The sequence below is a fragment of the Budorcas taxicolor genome, chromosome 2 (assembly GCF_023091745.1).
Source record: "Budorcas taxicolor isolate Tak-1 chromosome 2, Takin1.1, whole genome shotgun sequence".
NCBI classification, from domain to species: domain Eukaryota; kingdom Metazoa; phylum Chordata; class Mammalia; order Artiodactyla; family Bovidae; genus Budorcas; species Budorcas taxicolor.
This window is the reverse complement of record NC_068911.1, coordinates 68,239,037-68,258,797: the sequence shown is the minus strand read 5'-3', so window position 1 is coordinate 68,258,797 and position 19,761 is coordinate 68,239,037. Positions and strand designations below refer to the sequence as shown.

The 19,761-nt window shown below is 42.5% G+C and overlaps 1 protein-coding gene across 1 annotated transcript in view; it reads left to right on the top strand.

Annotated features, from left to right (window-relative positions):
• The first annotated feature begins 1,330 nt into the window (after window positions 1-1,330).
• Window positions 1,331-19,761, top strand: part of RAPGEF4 (Rap guanine nucleotide exchange factor 4) — a 326,591-nt gene continuing 308,160 nt past the window's right edge. The window contains exon 1 of the mRNA XM_052635961.1: window positions 1,331-1,395. Within this exon, the coding sequence (XP_052491921.1) occupies window positions 1,331-1,395 (65 nt within the window). The remainder of the gene's footprint in view (window positions 1,396-19,761) is intronic.

The following is a 19,761-nucleotide window of genomic DNA, read 5'->3' as shown; positions in this document are numbered from 1 at the left end:
GAGAGGAGAGTAGGACAGAAAAAAAATAACAGAGTGAGGTTAGCAACGCTCTATCTCCTTTCTCACTGTCTGTTTCCAAATGCACCATCAGTATCAAAACACTGCTTGGTAGTAGTCTAAAAGATTTAACTTGTCCCCTAATTCCTAAGCAACTGCTGGTGTGTAATTTGATTTTTGACAGAGTGCAACTGAACTTCTAAGCATATCATTTGTTTTGTACACCTACCAGAGACAGGTGTAGTGACCACCCCTTCCACACTCCAGACACAGGATGAAGGACACATGGGGCCAACCACTCAGGTTACCCAAGGGTGGTGGGAACTTGGTCCCTGATCCGAACTACAGTTCTGCTGTGGCCCCACTGCTCACCATTCTTAATTGTGTGCTTGTGTGTATTTCATTGAGTAAGTGATGGGAGCCGCAGCAAGTGCAAGGTTCAAGGCGGGAAATTTCAGTTTGTCAACCCTCAGTCATGACTTGAAGGAAGGAAAGGACAACCCACTCCAGTATTCTTGCCTGGGAAATCCCATGGCCAGAGGAGCCTAGTGGGCTACAGTCATGGTGTCCGAAAGAGTCGGACCCAACTTAGTGATTAAACAATAGTCACCACTGGTCACCGTTCTGGGCCCTGGCCTGCCCTCTGGGCTTCCAGCCGTGCCTGCACTGCCTCTCCGTTCCATCCCAGGCCTCCCTCGGCCTCCCAGGGGAGACTGGGACCGCTGAGGGTGTCTCCAGGCCAAGTCAGATGGTCCTCCTCTCCATCCCTTTCTGAAGGAGAAACAGCGAAGGTGAGCAGGAAACGCCAGCAAGTTTTGACAGCTGCTGAGGGAGACTAATGGGTTTCTAAGGAAACAGAGAGGCAGCAGCCATTTTAGTGGCATTTGCTGTATGAAAAATATATAGACATTGACATCCGTCCCCGTCCCCCCACCCCCACCCCCACCCGCGGCGCCTTCGCTCCCTCCCCGCTCCGGAGGCCCCGAGGTGAGGGGTGCGGCCCAGGTCTCCCGGAGACGCAGCAGCCACCTGTCGCAGGTGGCTGCCACCCGGGGTCGCCCCCCAGCCCCCTCCCCGCGGCGGGCGGGACCGCGGGACTCCCCGCCCCCGGGCGCCGCAGTGCAGCGCGGTCCCCGCGGCCCGCCCCTCGGGTCCCCTCCCTGCTGGCCCCCCGCCCGGCGGGCCGCGGGGAGGGCGGGCGCGTCGCCGCGGCGCTGGGCGCGAGGCGGGCGGGGAGGAGCGGGTCCGCGCGGCTGGCGAGGCGCGGGCGAGGCGCAGGCAGAGCGAGCGCGGGAGGTCGCCGCAGCCTGGGGACACCGCGCCGCTGCCCATCATGGTCGCTGCGCACGCTGCCCATTCTTCCTCCTCGGCCGAGTGGATCGCCTGCCTGGATAAAAGGTAGCCGGGGAAGGGCCCTCGCCGGCCGGGGCTCTGCGCGCTGTCTGCCCGGAGACCGCCGCGGGGACGCCCGCCCGGGCCGCGGGAGGAGGGTCCCCGAGCGGGGAGGGAGCGGAGGATCCGCGCCTGGGACCAGGAGACGCAGATCCCGGTCTGTCATGGGGCACCTGGTGCGCCAGATTTTCACACGTGGTGGAGAAATTGAGGCGCAGTGGGGGGAGCCCCAGCCCCTCCAGGTCCCCCTCGCCCCTCCTTCAAGCTCTCCTCGCCCCCTGCCCCTCTCGACTCCCGGCTCGGCGCTCGGGTCAGGGGTTTATTTTCCTAGGCATCACCGGAGAGACTAGATTCCTACCTTCTGCTGGCTGTTTAGATCCTTAGGGGTAAATAAGTTTCAAGGAGGGTGGGTGGAGAGGCAGGTGCAGAGTAACGTGCTTTTTTTTTTTTTTGTTCCTGAAAGCCAAGTGTGAAGGACCCAGTTGAGCTGTCGAGTGCCTTCTGAAATTCTCAGCTTCTGCCCCCGCAGTCGCTCGCTCAAGGTCTGTGTTAGGAAGGTCACGCGGGAGACTGCTTTCGTCTTAATACCCTACCTCTCGGGAAGAGACCCTTACTCTAAAAACATTAAAACCGTAAAGCACTGTAACTCCCGACGACAGCCCTGTGTAAGGACGGTGCAGTGTGTAACAGCGGACTGCAGTTGTTTGCAGGCTCTGACAGCATAATTTTCTGTTTGTCCAGATTATGGGTTTAGCGGTAAACATTACCCAGTATGTTAGCAATTAGCTTATTACCCTGATTAAAAGGTGATGCATCTGAACTTTTAAGAACTGGGTAAGAAATCTTGCAGAGTGAACTGCCTCTGATTTTTCCAGTTTGATGCAGCAGGGCAGTGATTCATGTCTTGCAGTTATCTGCATGACATCTCTATTTGCATTTGGGGGAAATATTTTGCACTCTGCCATATTGAAATTTTTACAATTAGCAGATTCGAAACCAGATCAAACTTGAAAATCTTAAGTGTGACATGCTCAGCATACTTTACTATATAGGCCTTTGTTGAAAAAATTAAATAATTTGAAAAAAACTAAAGGTGGCTCATTTGAATAACTTAATATATCTGAGGAATAATTTTGCCTTTCAATTACCACACAGTAGCAAGATGTTTTGGCAGGCATTGCCCTATTTACGTCTAAGATGATATATGCTAATATTAAAAGAGTTGTGTGCAATAAATAGTAAGAGAATTGAAGTGACGTTTAAATCATAGAGAATTATGTAGAGAAGCTAAGTGAAGAGCCTGCTAATGTGAGAAGTAATCTAAATTTAATAGTTTAGGAAAGACAAATTATCAAAGAAGAGAAAATCAAGCTCTTGTCCTTATAAATAATGGTACTTCCTCCTGAGTGAATTGTTTAGATAATAGACTGCATGTTTCCATTTGCAGAAATTCATGGCATGCCATTTTTCGAACAGTCAGTAATTCACTGGCAACCCTCTAGTCAGTAAGTACTTATGGCAAAAATCATAGAACAATACTAACATAAGTGGGGCATATTTGACTCTTTTTATAATGTGTATTTGCCCAAATGATTTTTGTTTGGAATGGATTTTTAGAACATAGTGTCACAATCTAATCTGATACTACAGAATGTTCAAGGGTGGAGCTGGGGGTAGAATCCTCCATAGATACCAAGCCTAATTTTCCTGGAGTGCTGGAGAGTAGACAGATCAATGTAAGATTTAACCCGTAATCAAATTAAGTATTTTAGGCCTAGAGCTGTCATCAACCACAAGCTCTGATCTTGGACATGTCACTTTTATTTCCTTGAGAGACTGAAAAATAAGGCTAACGCTATCTGTCTTACCAAGGATTAGTGGGCTAAATGGAAAAAAAAAAATCATGAAAGTAATGTGAAAACTGTGAGGTGCCATATAAGCACATTATTTTGTAGTGTTAAGAGAACCTTGCATTTTCCACGGTGTTGTTGCTAGAATTTCTTTGAAGAAGAGTTTAAGAGTGGCAGTCTCTTGATAAGAGGGCCTTGAGATACTTGTTTTCAAGTAGGTTTTTTTTTTTTCCAATTTTAAAAATCTAAGCATTTTTACTTAGATTGCTGACTTTTTAGGGGAGGAGGGAGATTAAGGATGCTGATGAAAGTTGGCTGGGGAAGCCCCCAAAGTCATTCCTTTTGGGACACTGCCCTGAATATTTCTGAGAAATGCAATCTTGATGCTCTGTTCCAGGCACTGTGTTGGGCATGGGGGAGGTAGGGGAAAAAAAGAAAAGATGAAAGTTGTTTATTGACTTAGTGGGGTGGGCAGGTGGGGGTGGGACAGTTACATAAACAAGCAAGCGCAATGCAGTCGTAAGTGCTTTAATGGAGATACATGAAATGCTTTGGGGATGCAGAGAGCCTTGGCAGGTCTGCCGCGGATGCTTCCCACAGGTTCCTGTCCTTGGAGGTTGTGGGGAATTTTCTCAGGCAGAAAATTCTGGGAGCAGTGTGAACAAGGACACTTAGGTATGGCAGATAAATATCCTCATTTCATCTCAACCACAAATTCCTCTTGTGACCAAATCAAGAGTATAAAAACATATGCTCTGCTTTTCTAAAACTCTCGATTATGGACTTTTGCAAGCACACACAGAAGCAAAGAGGAAATGGCACAGTGATCCTTGATGTCCTGTCGGGGGAAATGATGCTGGGACCTTTTCCACAGCTGGGAAATATAGTTTAGATATATGTATCATGCAAGCGTCAACTTTTGTGGACAGCTAGAAAAAGAGCAACGGCGGATTGGAAATAAAAAGGGGAGTTAAAGTAGAAAGTCTGCAGGAGTAAAGGATGTGTAATGAAAGTTGAAACAAACAAATAAACAAAAACAAGGAAAATAATCCAGTAGAAATATTTGTTAAGTGTGTCTAGGAAGTTGTCATAGATAGGCAATGCTCTATAAGCTTATGTAAGGGGAGGGAGGTTAAAAATATGTAGATATGTGGATTAGGAAGGAAATGGCAACCCACTCCGGTGTTCTTGCCTGGAGAATCCCAGGGACGGGGGAGCCTGGTGGGCTGCCGTCTATGGGGTTGCACAGAAGCGACTTAGCAGCAGCAGTGGATTAGGCTGAAGAAACAAAATCTAAAGCTTTTTCTATATCACACATCCAAGTTCTTGGATTATGGTACAACTCAGAAGGTGAGAGTGTATGAATACTAATTTTAAAAATCAGAAAGCCATTGAACATTTGGATGAATAAAAATACACTGAACAAAGTCTCAACAGGAAACATTGTCAAAGCAAAACAAGCTTAGCGCTGCCTCATTTATCTTACAAATTTTTTTTGAGCAGGGATGGTAACTAGAAATGTATTACACAGTACCCCACTATTTGGGATTTGAGATGTGTAAAAGATATTTTTATAAAAGATATTTAATATGCAAAATACCTTTTAAAAATGTGTTGACCATTTTAAAAAATATTAGTGAAAATATTTTTCCCACAAGCTTGTAAGTTTTGCCACTTGTGAATTTAAGAACCGTTACAGATAGTAATTCTCATGGTTGGTAAGGGTGTGTTATGAAGGGACCACACGCATTCACAGTACGTATAGTGAACTGTTGCCAATATTCGTCACTGCGGAGCAGGAGTTGGCAAACTATGGCCCATGGGCCAGATCCGACAGCTGCTTGTGTGTCTCCTGAGCTAAGAATGTTTTTCACATTTCTGAGTGGTTGGAAATAAACCACAAGATTAATCTTTTGTGACCCATGAAATGTATATGAAATTCAAATGTCAATGTCCACAAGCAAAGTTTTGCTGGAACATAGCCATGCTCATTTGGCTACATGCTGTCTCTGGCTGCTTTCACGGTGCAGTAGCCGGACACTGTGTGGCTCGCAGCTTTTGAAGTATTTGCTCTGTGGATATTTGAAGAAAAAGTTTGCCATCCCCTGTTACAGGTCAAAGAATCTACCTAAGTGATCAACAGAGAAATCACTGGAGGTGAAAGTTGTTCTTTGTCTGGGAAGGAGTTGACGATGTTTGGTTTCTTGATCTTCAGTTAAAAGTATAGTGTGGAGGGAGATCCTTGGTTGATTAAACTTTTTGTGGACCACCTAAGCAGAAAAGGAAGCTAATATAGTATGAGTATGTGAAAAATGTTGTCATCTTTCAAAATAGCTGAACAGTTTTAAAATTATTAATTTTTCATTTAAAAAAATGCCCCTTACATAGTTCTTTGCATCTGACTTGATTCCTAAATAGATGTTGAGTTAGCTATTTTTGATGGGGTTGAATGAGAGTGAAAGAAATCAAGAAACAGATTTGTTAAAAACAAGAATGCTTTTTAGCAGACATGGTGAAAGAGGATGACTCAGCTATCAAAGAAGCATCAGACACAGTCCCAGCCTTAAGGAATCTAGAAGATCAAAGAAGCATGCAGAGCAGAAGGCCGGGGAAGGCTGGTGTTTACCTAGGCAGGTTCCAAGGGATGGCATTACCCAGGATTCAGGGCTGGTCTTACAATCTTGAAATTCTGACTTGTCAGCACATCAAGAATTAATGCATTTTTTTCAGGGATAGATATATAGGCGCCAACCACTCAGAACCTATAAAAATCAGAAAGTTTATTAATTTGATAATTCCAGTAGTCATGTACAGATGTGAGAGTTGGACTATAAAAGAAAGCTGAGCACCAAAGAATTGATGCTTTTGAACTGTTGTTTTGGAGAAGACTCTTGAGAATTTCTTGGACTGCAAGGAGATCCAACCAGTCAATTCTAAAGGATATCAGTCCTGAATATTCATTGGAAGAACTGATGCTGAAACTCCAATACTTTGGCCACCTGATGTGAAGAACGGACTCACTTGAAAAGACCCTGATGCTGGGAAGGATTGAAGGCAGGAGGAGAAGGGGACGACAGAGGATGAGATGGTTGGATGGCATCACCGACTCGATGGACATGAGTTTGAGTAAGCTCCAGGAGTTGGTGATGGACAGGGAGGCCTGGCGTGCTGCAGTCCATGGGGTCACAAAGAGTCAGACATGACTTAGCAACTGAACGAACTGAACGGAACTGAGCTTCAGAGAAGTGGATACTGCCATCCTTTGGCTAACATGTTCCTTCTCTAGGCAAGCTGTATGGAAATCCAATTGTTATTAGAAGGCCATGTGGTGTATTTACGATGAGAGGCAAAGCTGCCAGGAGATCAGGACACTTACAACTTCTGGCCAGCTCATCCTCTTCCTAGAGCAACGGAACTTGGGAATTGAATTATAATCAGAAGATAGTTCTGGGAATTCTTCAGGGCAGTTTGGTCATCACCTCTTCCAGTTAGAGGATCTCTGAGTGCTCCCATAGGACTCTTTGTTACACTTTGTCCAACAATGTAATAGCACAACTCAGGCGTCATCACAATTGCCTGTCTACTCCTCCTGTGCCTCTCTTGATGTTGTGTTGTATTGCTGTGTTGTACTGTAGCCATCATTTTACCTTCAGCTTCAGGGCAGCTCCCTAATTATAGAAAGTACTTTTGGGACCGGGGTGAGATGTCCAGAGGCATCCTCTTCCTCAGGGATGAAATAGCCTCTGCAACCTTGAGGGCAAGTCCTCAAAATGGGCCCCTCTGCCATAGAAAGGGCTTGACTGGGCACCAGCATCTGCCTCTGTTTTTCCCTTATTTTCTTGGCTGATGTGAATACTTAAAAAAAAATGACATGGCATGCCATAGCTCTATTCTAATTTTTATTTTTTGAAGTTTATTATGGAAAATTTCAACATATATAAAAGAAGAATAGTATAATAATTCTATTGTTCCACCCTCTTTGCCTCCAACAGTCATCAAGTCACATTCAATGTTGTTTTATTCATACCCACTTGTCCCCCAGACCTGTGGCCACTGCTGAGTTTTCCAAATTTGCTGACATATTCAGTGCAGCACTTTCACAGCATCAGCTTTTAGAATTAGAAATAGCTCAACTGGAATTCCCTCACCGCCACTAGCTTTGTTCGTAGTCATGCTTCCTAAGCCCCACTTGACTTCGCATTCCAGGATGTCTTGCTCTAGATGAGTGATCACACCATTGTGATTATCTGGGTCATGAGATCTGTTTTGTACAGTTCTTCTGTGTATTCTTGTCACTTCTTCTTAATATCTTCTGCTTCTATTAGGTCCATACCATTTCTGTCCCTTATCAAGTCCATCTTTGCATGAAATGTTCCCTTGGTATCTCTAGTTTTCTTGAAGAGATCTCTAGTCTTTCCCTATCTATTGTTTTCCTCTATTTCTTTGCCTTGAAAGCTGAGGAAGACTTTCTTATCTCTCCTTGCTATTCTGTGGAACTCTGCATTCAAATGGGTAGATCTTTCCTTTTCTCCTTTGCTTTTCATTTCTCTTCTTTTCACAGCTATTTGTAAGGCCTCCTCAGACAGCCATTTTGCTTTTCTGCATTTCTTTCTCTTGGGGATGGTCTTGATCTCTGTCTCCTGTACAATGTCACAAACCTCTGTCCATAGTTCTTCAGACACTCTGTCTATCAGATCTAGACCCTTAAATCTATTTCACACTTCCACTGTATAATCGTAAGGGATTTGATTTAGACCATACCTGAGTGATCTAGTGGTTTTCCCCACTTTCTTCAATTTAAGTCTGAATTTGGCAATAAGGAGTTCATGATCTGAGCCACAGTCAGCTCCTGGTCTTGTTATTGTTGACTGTATAGAGCTTCTCCATGTTTGGCTGCAAAGAATATAATCAATCTGATTTCAGTGTTGACCATCTGGTGATGTCCATGTGTAGAGTCTTCTCTTGTGTTGTTGGAAGAGGGTGTTTGCTATAACTGGTGCATTCTCTTGGCGAAACTCTATTAGCCATTGCCCTGCTTCATTCTGTATTCCAAGGCCAAATTTGCCTGTTACTCCAGCTGTTTCTTAACTTCCTACTTTTGCATTCCAGTTCCCTATAATGAAAAGGACATCTTTTTTGGGTGTTAGTTCTAAAAGGTCTTGTATGTCTTCATAGATCTGTTCAACATCAGCTTCTTCAGCATTACTGGTCGGATATAAACTTGGATAACTGTGATATCGAATGGTTTGCCTTGGAAATGAGCAGAGATCATTCTATCGTTTTTGAGATTGCATCCAAGTACTGCATTTTGGACTCTTTTGTTGACTATTATGGCTACTCCATTTCTTCTAAGGGATTCTTGCCCACAGTAGTAGATAGAACGGTCATCTGAGTTAAATTCACCCATTCCAGTCCATTTTAGTTCGTTGATTCCTAGAATGTTGATGTTCACTCTTGCCATCTCCTGCTTGACCACTTCCAATTTGCCTCAGTTCATGGACCTAATATTCCAGTATCCTAACAATCCTAACATTCCTGATATTGCATAATATGCAATATTGCTCTTTACGTGTCAGACCTTGCTTCTATCACCAGTCACATTCACAACTGGGTGTTGTTTTTGCTTTGGCTCCATCCTTTCATTTTTTCTGGAGTTATTTCTCCACTGATCTCCAGTAGCATATTGGGCACCTGCTGACCTGGGGAGTTCCTCTTTCAGTGTTCTGTCTTTTTGCCTTTTCATACTGTTCATGGGGTTCTCAAGGCAAGAATACTGAAGTGGTTTGCCATTCCCTTCTCCAGTGGACCACATTCTGTCAGACCTCTCCACCATGACCCGTCCATCTTGGGTGGCCCCACACTGCATGACTTGGTTTCATTGAGTTAGACAAGGCTGTGGGCCATGTGATTAGATTGGCTAGTTGTCTGTGTTTGTGGTTTCAGTCTGTCTGCCCTCTGATGCCCTCTCTCAGCGCCTACCGTCTTACTTGCATTTCTCTTACCTTGGATGTGGGGTATCTCCTTATGGCCGCCGCCCCTGACCTTGCACATGGGGTAACTCCTCTCGGCCGCTGCTTCTGACCTTGGATGTAGGGTATCTCCTCTCGGCCACTCCCTCCTGCACTGCGCAGCCGCTGCTCTGCACTCCAGATGTTCAAGCTGGTTTTAGAAAAGGCAGAGGAACCAGAGATCAAATTGCCAACATCCGCTGGATCACAAAAAAAGCAAGCGAGTTCCAGAAAAACATCTATTTCTGCTTTATTGACTATGCCAAAGCCTTCGACTGTGTGGATCACAAAAAACTGTGGAAAATCCTAAAAGAGATGGGAATACCAGACCACCTGACCTGCCTCTTGAGAAATCTGTATGCAGGTCAGGAAGCAACAGTTAGAACTGGACGTGGAACAACAGACTGGTTCCAAATAGGAAAAGGAGTATGTCAAGGCTGTATACTGTCACCCTGCTTATTTAACTTCTATGCAGAATACATCATGAGAAACGCTGGGCTGGAAGAAGCACAGCTGGAATCAAGATTGCTGGGAGAAATATCAATAACCTAAGATATGCAGATGACACTACCCTTATGGCAGAAAGTGAAGAGGAACTAAAGAGCCTCTTGATGAAAGTGAAAGAGGAGAGTGAAAAAGTTGGCTTAAAGCTCAACATTCAGAAAATGAAGATCATGGCATCTGGTCCCATCACTTCATGGCAAATAGATGGGGAAACAGTGACAGACTTTATTTTTTTGGGCTCCAAAATCACTGCAGATGGTGATTGCTGCTGCTGCTGCTGCTGCTGCTAAGTTGCTTCAATCGTGTCCGACTCTGTGTGACCCCAGAGACGACAGCCCACCAGGCTCCCCTGTCCCTGGGATTCTTCAGGCAAGAACACTGGAGTAGGTTGCCATTTCCTTCTCCAGATGGTGATTGCAGCCATGAAATTAAAAGATGCTTACTTCTTGGAAGGAAAGTTATAACCAACCTAGACAGCATTTTAAAAAGCAGAGACCTTACTTTGTCAACAAAGGTCTGTCTAGTCAAAGCTATGGTTTATCCAGTGGTCATGTATGGATGCGAGAGTTGGACTATAAAGAAACCTGAGTGCTGAAAAACTGATGCTTTTGAACTGTGGTGTTGGAGAAGACTCTTGAGAGTCCCTTGGACTGCAAGAAGATCCAACCAGTCCATCCTAAAGGAGATCAGTCCTGGATGTTCTTTGGAAGGACTGATTTTGAAGCTGAAACTCCAATCCTTTGGCCACCTGATGTGAAGAGCTGACTGATTGGAAAAGACCCTGATGCTAGGAAAGATTGAGGGCAGGAGGAGAAGGGGATGACCGAGGATGAGATGGTTGGATGGCATCACCTACTCAATGGACAAGAGTTTTCGTAAACTCCAGGAGTTGGTGATGGACAGGGAGGCTGGCATGCTGCAGTTCATGGGATTTCAAAGAGTGGGACATGACTGAGTGACTGAACAGAACTGAACTGTCCCCCACCACTCCCAGAATTATTACAAGTCCCATATAGTATCATTTTATCTGTAAATATTTACATATATATCTCTAGTACCTAAGGACTCTAAGTATATTGTCACATATTTTAAAATTTGACATTAATTTCCTAATATAATCAAATATCCAGTCAGAGTGCAGACTTCCCCATTTATCTCATGACTTTTTCTTTTTTGCAGTTTGTTTTTATTTGGATCCAAATAAGTTGTATTTAGTTGATATGTATCTAGGTTTTTTTATTAGTATTATTTTTTAATATAAATTTATTTATTTTAATTGGAGGCTAATTACTTTACAATTCTAGGTCTTTTTCAATCTCTGGATTTTCCCTATAGCTCTCTCTTTTTATTCCTTGTGATACATTTGTTGAAGAAACAGGTAGATTTTTACAGTCTGAATTTTAATTATACCTTCATGGTGTCTTTTAATATGTCCTTTTGACACCTGTATTTCCTGTAAATTGGTATTTGGCTCTAGGGCTTGATTGGTTTTATTAATTGATTTGATTTTTTTTTTTTGACAGTCTTTCACAGAAGGGTTATATACTTGCATTATGAGTCCATGTCAAGTGATCTCTTTTTGTGATGTTAGCAAATATACTGTTCTTGAAATGTAAATGCTTGGCCACTATCTTATCTATAACTTCTTGAGGGACATCTCATGGTAGCTCCAAAACATGGGAATGTACGTGTGGAGCATTTAGAGAACATCACACCCTCGTGTGTAATCAAGATTAAGTTCTGTGGTGCTTATTTCACCTGTGCTTTTAGGATATAGGCAAGGAAAAATTCAATCAGAACTGGACCACCTCAGATCAGAGGCACATGGGGAATGGTGTGCTCACAAAGCAGTAGGCCTGAGAAAAAGGTACCTGGTTCATCTCACCCTGGTCCTACAGTCTGGTCTCCTGAACACAGACTGGAAGCCTTAAAGAGTCGTCAGGGAGAGTCGTACTCAGCAAAGCAAATTTGTCTTGTCTTAGTTTAGCTTCCCCCAAATGGACTTCATGCTCCTCCAGTGAGGCTAGGATGGGCAGATGCTCTTTAGTTCGAATTTTCTATGTGCTTATACGATTTCATAGCCCTTCTGGAGTAGCTGCTTCTTATCTTGTTTCATCTCCCTAAACCCAAGGCAGCTACTTTCTCTTTAGATAGATTTAAATCTATTTTTATGCTCTTGAATGGTGGCAGTGAAGAGTGAGATTTTCTTCCAGTACTTTAATTCATGGGCTTCTCGGGTTGCTCAGTGGTAAAGAATCTGCCTGCCAATGCAGGAGACGTGGGCTCAATCCCTGACTTGGGGAGACTCCCTGGAGAAGGAAATGGCAACCCACTCCAGTATTCTTGCCTGGGAGATTCCATGGACAGAGGAGCCTGGCGGGCTACAGTCCATGGGGTCACAAAAGAATCAGACATGACTTAGCGACTAAACAACAACAACCTTTAATTCAAAGTTGAAGGAAAGAGAAAGGAGAGACAAACTTGGGAAAACTGAGAGACCGAGGAAAGAGAAAGAGGATGGAACTAACTGGGTGGGGAGGAGGACAGGGAAAGACCCAGTCACACAAGGGAAAGCAAACAATCTGACCGGCTGGAGCAGAGGCGCTGGGCGCCGTGTTTACTCAGCTGCATCCATGTGCATTACTTGCTTTCCCTGCATGGACAGAAAAACAAAGCACCATTGCTACCCTGCGTTCTCTTCACGCTCTCCTTAGAGCACCAATGCATTCCTGTGTTTTAACTGTGCACATTGCTTACATTCTGTATCCGTGCTCTATCTTCTAGACTAGATGCCCTTTTGTTTCCCTGTCGGACATTCCCATATCAAATATCCCATTAATAATCTGGGGCAGATATTGTTTTCCTTCACCTGCTTCTGCTAGAGAGGTTAGAAAAAACAAAATACCTATCTTTCCAGCCTCCCTAGAGGCTTGGTGCTGATGGGATACACTTCTGGCCAATCAGACATAGTAAAACCCTGTTAGAGGCTTCTAGGATAGCTTTTGCCTTACTGATGAAAGATACAGATGTGTTTAACACTCCTTTTTCTGCCTGAAATTACTACCTTGGGCCTATGGTACCCATATTATAATGCCAGAAGGACTGGCCAGGAGAAGCACAGACTTTAGTTCTGACTTTGTACAGCTGCTGAATTTAAATCAATAGTTGCCTACCTTCAGCTTTTTTGTTTTGTGAAGAAAAATATACTGTATTTCTGGAAACCACTCTGTTAGGTTTTCTATCATTTGCTGTCAAAACTATCCTTAGCCTAACAAGTTGATTTTCAGCTTGTTTAAAACTGTTTCCATCTTTCTTAACTCTCTTCTCCATCAGTTTCTCCTCCTTGCTTTTCTGTTTTATTAATGAAACTATCATTCTCAAAACTTTGCATTACCTGTGTCTTGCATTTCCTATGTCCCTTGTTATACCTAACCAGTCGCCAGTTCTTCTCTTGGCCTTTGGATTCTACTGCTTTGTTTTAGGACCTTACCATCTGGATCTCGATCTTCTCATTGTTTCCTTATCCAATCTGGAAAATATGATATTTTCAGTTCAACCTTGTTTTAAGGTCTGCCAGACCTGGATTCAAATTTTGCCACTTCCAACCCTTTAGCCCTGTGATCTTGGTGACATTATTAATTTCTCTGAACCTCTGTTTCCAAAGCATCAGATGAGGCTACAAATATATACTGTAGTGGTTGTGTTGAGGTTTTTGGCTAATACCAGTGTAGCTGCATGCTCTTCTCTAAGTAGAAAGTTTAACGTAGGGGTTAAGAGTTTGGGAGCCATACTGTTTGTGCTCAAATCCAGTTTTGATTTTATTAATTGTGCAACTTTAGGACAGTTATTCAGTTTTAGTAGTTGTTTTGTAAATTCCTCATATTTTTATCTAGACAATCTTATTGTCTGTGAATACTGGTAGTTTTACTTATTCTTTCTGATCTTTATGTCTTTTATTATGCATTTTTCTTGCTTTGTTGCATTGGCTAGGATTGCCAGGACAAAGCTGAACACAAGGGGTAAGAATGGATTTCCTCGAACCAGGAAACATTTCCTTTTTCTCTATTTCTTTTATTTTTAAAAGAGTGGTATAATTTTGATGTTGTGCTTCCCAGGTGGCACTAGTGGTAAAAAAAAAAACTGCCTGCCAATGGAAGGGATATAAGACACATAGGTTTGATCCTTGAGTAGCAAAGATCCCTGGAGAAGGAAATGGCAACCTGCCCCAGGATTCTTGCCTGGAGAATCCCATGGACAGAGGAGCCTGGTGGGCTACAGCTCATAGGGTTGCAAAGAGTCAGACATGACTGAAGCAACTTAGCATGCATGCATATTGATGTTACTTCCTCTTAAAATGTCTTATAGATGTCTTCTGAGTGGGAGTAGACTTTGTGGGAAGCTTTTTGGTGACAAATTCAATCTCTTTAATAGATAGAAGAGTACTCATGTTTTCTGTTTCTTTTGTGTCCATTTTGATAAGTTGTTTCAAGGAGTATGTCCCTTTCATCTAAGTTATCAAGCTTATGGGCATAGAGTTGTTCCTAATATTCTCTTATTATCCTTTTAATGTCCTTAGGATATATAGTGATGTTTCTTCCTTCATATCTCATACTATTATTTTTTTGTCTGCTCTCTCCTTTTCTTGACTGACTTTGCTAGGAGCTTCTCAATTTGTTAATCTTTTAAAGGAACCAATTTTTAGTTGATTTTCTCTATTATTTGAGAAATTCAATGATTTATGCTTTTTTCCTCCTTTTATCCTACTTAGTTTGGGTTTAACTTGCTCTCTTTTTCTGGCTTTTTAAAGAGAAAACTTAGATAATTAATTTTAAGCTTTTCTTCTTTTTTAATATGATCATTAAAACTGTGATTTCTCATGATTAGCACAAAAAAGGAAGCACAGTTATTTCATCATTCAGTATTTACAAATGAAAATTATTTCTGCCAGAGAAGAATAACTAATAAGTAAGTATATTACAACAATATAATCAGTAAGTATGGCTTCCTCAGTGGCTCAGATGGTAAAGAATCTGCCTGCAATGCAGAGATCTGGGTTCAACCCCTGGGTTGGAAAGATCCCCTGGAGAAGGAAATGGCAACCCACTCTAGTATTCTTGCCTGGAAAATCCCATGGATGGAGGAGCCTGGCGTGCTGCAGTCGATGGGGTCGCAAAGAATTGGACATGACTGAGCAACTAACACTTTCACTTTCATATTAAATAGGATAATACTGGAACCTGTTGATCTCCTCAACCTCATGGAGAAGATACTGTGCAGTGTGATGAACAATATCCTCCACAACATCCCAATAGTGAATTCAGTAATGCGTTTCATAGGGCTCTCAATATATCTTGATAGCATAATGCCAAAGGGACATTAAAGGAGAGTATGTCTCTGAGGGAGCCAATATACAGCTTTTTGTTTGTTTAAAACTTCCCAGGTGACACTAGTGGTAAATAATCCGCCTGCAAGACAGGAGGTATAAGAGAAATGGGTTCAGTCCCTGGGTTAGGAAGATCCCCTGGAGAAGGGCATGGAAATCCACTCCAGTATTCTTACCTGGAAAATCCCAGGGACAGAGGAGCCTGGCAGGCTACAGTCCATAGGGTTGCAAAGAGTTGGACACAACTAAAGCGACTTAGCACACACAATTTAATACCAGGATAGATTTTAGGCTGTTTTAAAAATAGGTGGAATGCATCTCTTTCAGAAAATTTTCCATAAATATTGTTTTTTCACATGTAATGATAGTTAATAACATTAGATACCAATGACTTTGAAGTAATATTTTTTAATAGATACCTGGACTACTGCTGTTATGTATTGTTGGTTAAACGGAGAGTTTTATGACTTTGGACTTAGCCAAACATGGAAGATAATTACATCCTCATTTGATAGCCAAATAAGACTATATGTCCTAATGGTGGTCCCGCCCTTCTCTGTGAAGTTGTAGGGGCAATGGTGTATTCTCAAGGAGGAATGTTGGTGCCTCTCTAACACACACAAATGGTGGTCAAGAGCCTGGCCCTGTAATTGTTACCATGGAAACCAAGGAGCATGTGTTAATCATGCTGACGCATTCTTAAAATGAGTAATACATAAAAAAAAAGTGGGGTTATATGTATATGTGGGCTTCCCTGATAGCTCAGTTCGTAAAGAATACACCTGCAATGCAGGAGACCCCATGGACTGTACAGGGTCCGTGGGGTTGCAAAGAGTCAGACATGACTGAGTGACTTTCACTTTCATATGTATATGTATGACTGATTCACTTTGCTATATAGCAGAAATTGGCATAGTAATGTAAAGCAACTATATGTCAAAAATAATTTTAAAATGAGTAATATAATTTTCTGAAAATATTTTATAGAATACAATTATAAAATGTAAGCATATTAATTATGATCAGTTGCTCAATAGGATTATTACCTATAAATTGGTTGAAAGTTCAAGAGCTTCTCTCTTATTTAATTAAATGGAGAAGTACTTTTAAAAGCCCTTGTTGTTGTTCAGTCCCGAAGTCATGTCTGACTCTTTGTGACCCCATCCATGGACTGCAGCATGCCAGGCTTCCCTGTCCATCACCATTTCCCAGAGTTTGTTCAAACTCATATCCATTGAGTTGGTGATGCCATCCAATCATCTAATCCTCTGTTGCCCTCTTCTCCTCCTACCCTCAATCTTTCCCAGCATCAGGGTCTTTTACAATGTATTGACTCATTGCATCAGGTGGCCAAAGTATTGAAGCTTCAGCTTCAGCATCAGTCATTCCAATGAATATTCAGGGTTGATTTCTTTTAGGATTAACTGGTTTGATCTGCTTGCTGTCCAAGGGCCTCTCCAGAGTCCTCTCTAGCTCCACAGTTCAAAAGCATCAATTCTTTAGTGCTCAGCCTTATTTATCGTCCAACTCTCACATCCATATATGACTACTGGAAAAACTATAGCTTTGATATGGACCTTTGTTGGCAAAGTAACATCTCTGCTTTTTAATACTCTGTCTAGGTTTGTCATAGCTTTCCTTCCAAGGAGCAAGCATCTTTTAATTCTGTGGCTGTAGTCCCTGTCTGCAGTGATTTTGGAGCCCAAGAAAATAAAATCTACCACTGTTTTCACTTTTTCCCCATCTATTTGCCATGAAGTTATGGGACTGGATGCCATGATATTAGTTTTTTGAATGTTGACTTTTATGCCATCTTTTTCACTCTCCTCTTTCACCCTCATCAAGCGGCTCTTTAGTTCCCCTTCACTTTCTGCCATTAGAGTTGTATCATCTGTGTGTCTGAGTTGTTGACATTTTTCCTGGCAATCTTGATCCCAGCTTGTGATTTATCCAGCCCAGCATTTCACATGACATACTCTGCATGTAAGTTAAATAAGCAGGGTGACAATATACAACCTTGATGTACTCCGTTCCCAGTTTGGAACCAGTCCGTTGTTCCATGTCTGGTTCTAACTGTTGCTTCTTGATCTGCATGCAGGTTTCTCAGGAAGCACGTGAGAAATCTCTTTTGGAATTTTATTGTTTGTTGTGATCCACACAATCAAAGTCTTTAGTGTAGTCAATGAAGCAGAAGTAGATGTGTTTCTGAAATTCCCTTCCTTTTTCTATGATTCAGCGGGTGTTGGCAATTTGACCTCTGGTTCCTCTGCCTTTTCTAAATCCAGCTTGTACATTTGGAATTTCTTGGTTCACATTTCTTGGTTGAAGCCTAGCTTGAAGGATTTTGAGCACTACTTTGCTGGTATGTGAAATGAGTGCAAAGGCCCTTAGAAAAGGGTTAATTGTTAGACATGTTAAAAACAAATAGAAGACCTTTGATGGGAAGTTGACATTGCTTAAAACTTGATAATTTGATTCTTGATACTGTATGTGGCATTTCAATTCTGTTTAAACCTCAAATGAAGACATTAATGTCTTCCCTGGTGTTCAGGCTCCGACAGCCTTTTTCTTCTAGTCGTTGATTGATTACTTATTGAACATGTTACAGAAACAAGTTGAGTTCTTAAACTTTAGATGTTCTCTTTATAAACTCTTTAAACAGCCTTGAGATATAGGAAAGTTCTATCTCTAGTGTCCCTCGCCACTCTTGTTGCTCCTCCAGCTTTCCCTTCTTCCCTGTTAATGCTCCTTTCCGCCTTCCTCAACCCTGTTCTGTAGGAAAAAGATATGATTTTAGTCCTCTCCTTTCCTACTATTCATTCATTCAAGGATTTTACTCTTCACTTTCCATGTGCCGGACATTCTTAATGGGGATAGGTTAGTAAGAAAATCTGACATGGACTCTGACCTCATGAATTTAAATATTCATTGGGAAGACATTAATTAATTCAACCAGTCTTTCAAAAAGCTATTGATATCTGTTGAGTAGAGAACAGGGCAAGAAATGGAGGGTACTGGTATTTTAGGGAGGGTGGGCAGGTTTTTGTAAAAGTCACATATGATCAAAGGTCCTTAATGAACTGAGAGATCATGTAGTATGAATTTAAATCAGTGTAATCCATTCTTTACTGAATAGGTGGTTGGTGACTGAGGTATGTAGAGAACATGGGTCAGGCTAGTGCCTGTGATGGGGGCAGAGGCTGAATACATGTGATAGTACTCTTTTGTTTGGTTATGAGGCATTATTTTGTGAAAGCAACTGTAAGATATATATACATTATCATCTCTGGCCCTTGTTCCTGGCACTAAGCTCCTAAAACTCTTGTCAGTTCCTGAGTGATAAAAACATTAGGAGCATCTATTGTCCTATTATTTGTCTTTGAGCCTGTGTCTGACATAAGGCTCCTGAAACCCTTCTAAATTCCTGAGTGATCAAAGTACTAAGAGCATCTTCTGTCCTAGACATGCAACTCTGGATGGGGTCCTAGATGGGTCTGGTCACCAGAAAGACCAAGTCATGATTAGAAGCTTAGAATTTTCAGCCCCACCCCCTCCATCCTCCAGGGAGGGGAGACGCTCTGGAAGTGGATTTAATAATTGACCATGGCTAATGTTAGGAAGCTTCATAAAATTCCAGCAGTGTGGGATTCAAACATATCCACACGGGAGCATGACACACCTCACCTCCATAGGGACCTTCCAGACTGTGCCCTATGTCTCTCTTTATCTGGCTGTTCATCCATATCCTGTGTCATATTCTTTAATAAGCTGGTAAATGTAAGTAAGTGTCTCCCTGAGTTCTGTGAGTTCCTTTAGCTAATTAATCGAACCCAAGGAGAAGGTAGTTGGCACCTCTGACCTATAGCTTGATTGGTCAAAAGCAAAAGTGATAACCTGCGTTTGCCACTGGCATCTGGAGGAGGGGTGGGGAGCCCAGACTTGAGGGACTGAACCCTGACCTGTGAGATCTGACCGTATCTCCAGGTAGATAGTGTCAGAATTGAGTTAAGTTGTAGGACATCCAGCTGTTATTGGAGACTTGCTTGTTGTCTCACCCACCCCACCATGCAGGGTGACCAGAAGTGTCAGAAGTGAAGCATTCCATGTGAGTGTTAAAGGAAAACCACAGGAGAGAGAAACGTGGCAGTGAAGAAGGACGAAAGCTGAGTTTTTCATTTATAGAACCTGCCTGGAAAATCCCATGGACGGAGGAGCCTGGTAGGCTGCAGTCCATGGGGTCGTGAAGAGTCGGACATGACTGAGCGGCTTCCCTTTCACTTTTTACTTTCATGCATTGGAGAAGAAAACGGCAACCCACTCCAGTGTTCTTGCCTGGAGAATCCCAGGGATGGTGGAGCCTGGTGGGCTGCCATCTGTGGAGTCGCACAGAGTCAGACACGACTGAAGCGACTTAGCAGCAGCAGCAGTAGCATAGCATATTATTGCTTTTGTGGATGTAATAGACAAAGGTTATTTCAGAGAATGGTGGAAGGAATAAATCCTGAAATTTTGGTTTATCCTTCATATATTACTACTTATAGATGTTTAAAATGCTGTTCACTTTCATTCTTCATTACAATAATTGTTGAGAAAAAAAAGAAAGCTGTCCCTAGAGAATTGACGAGCT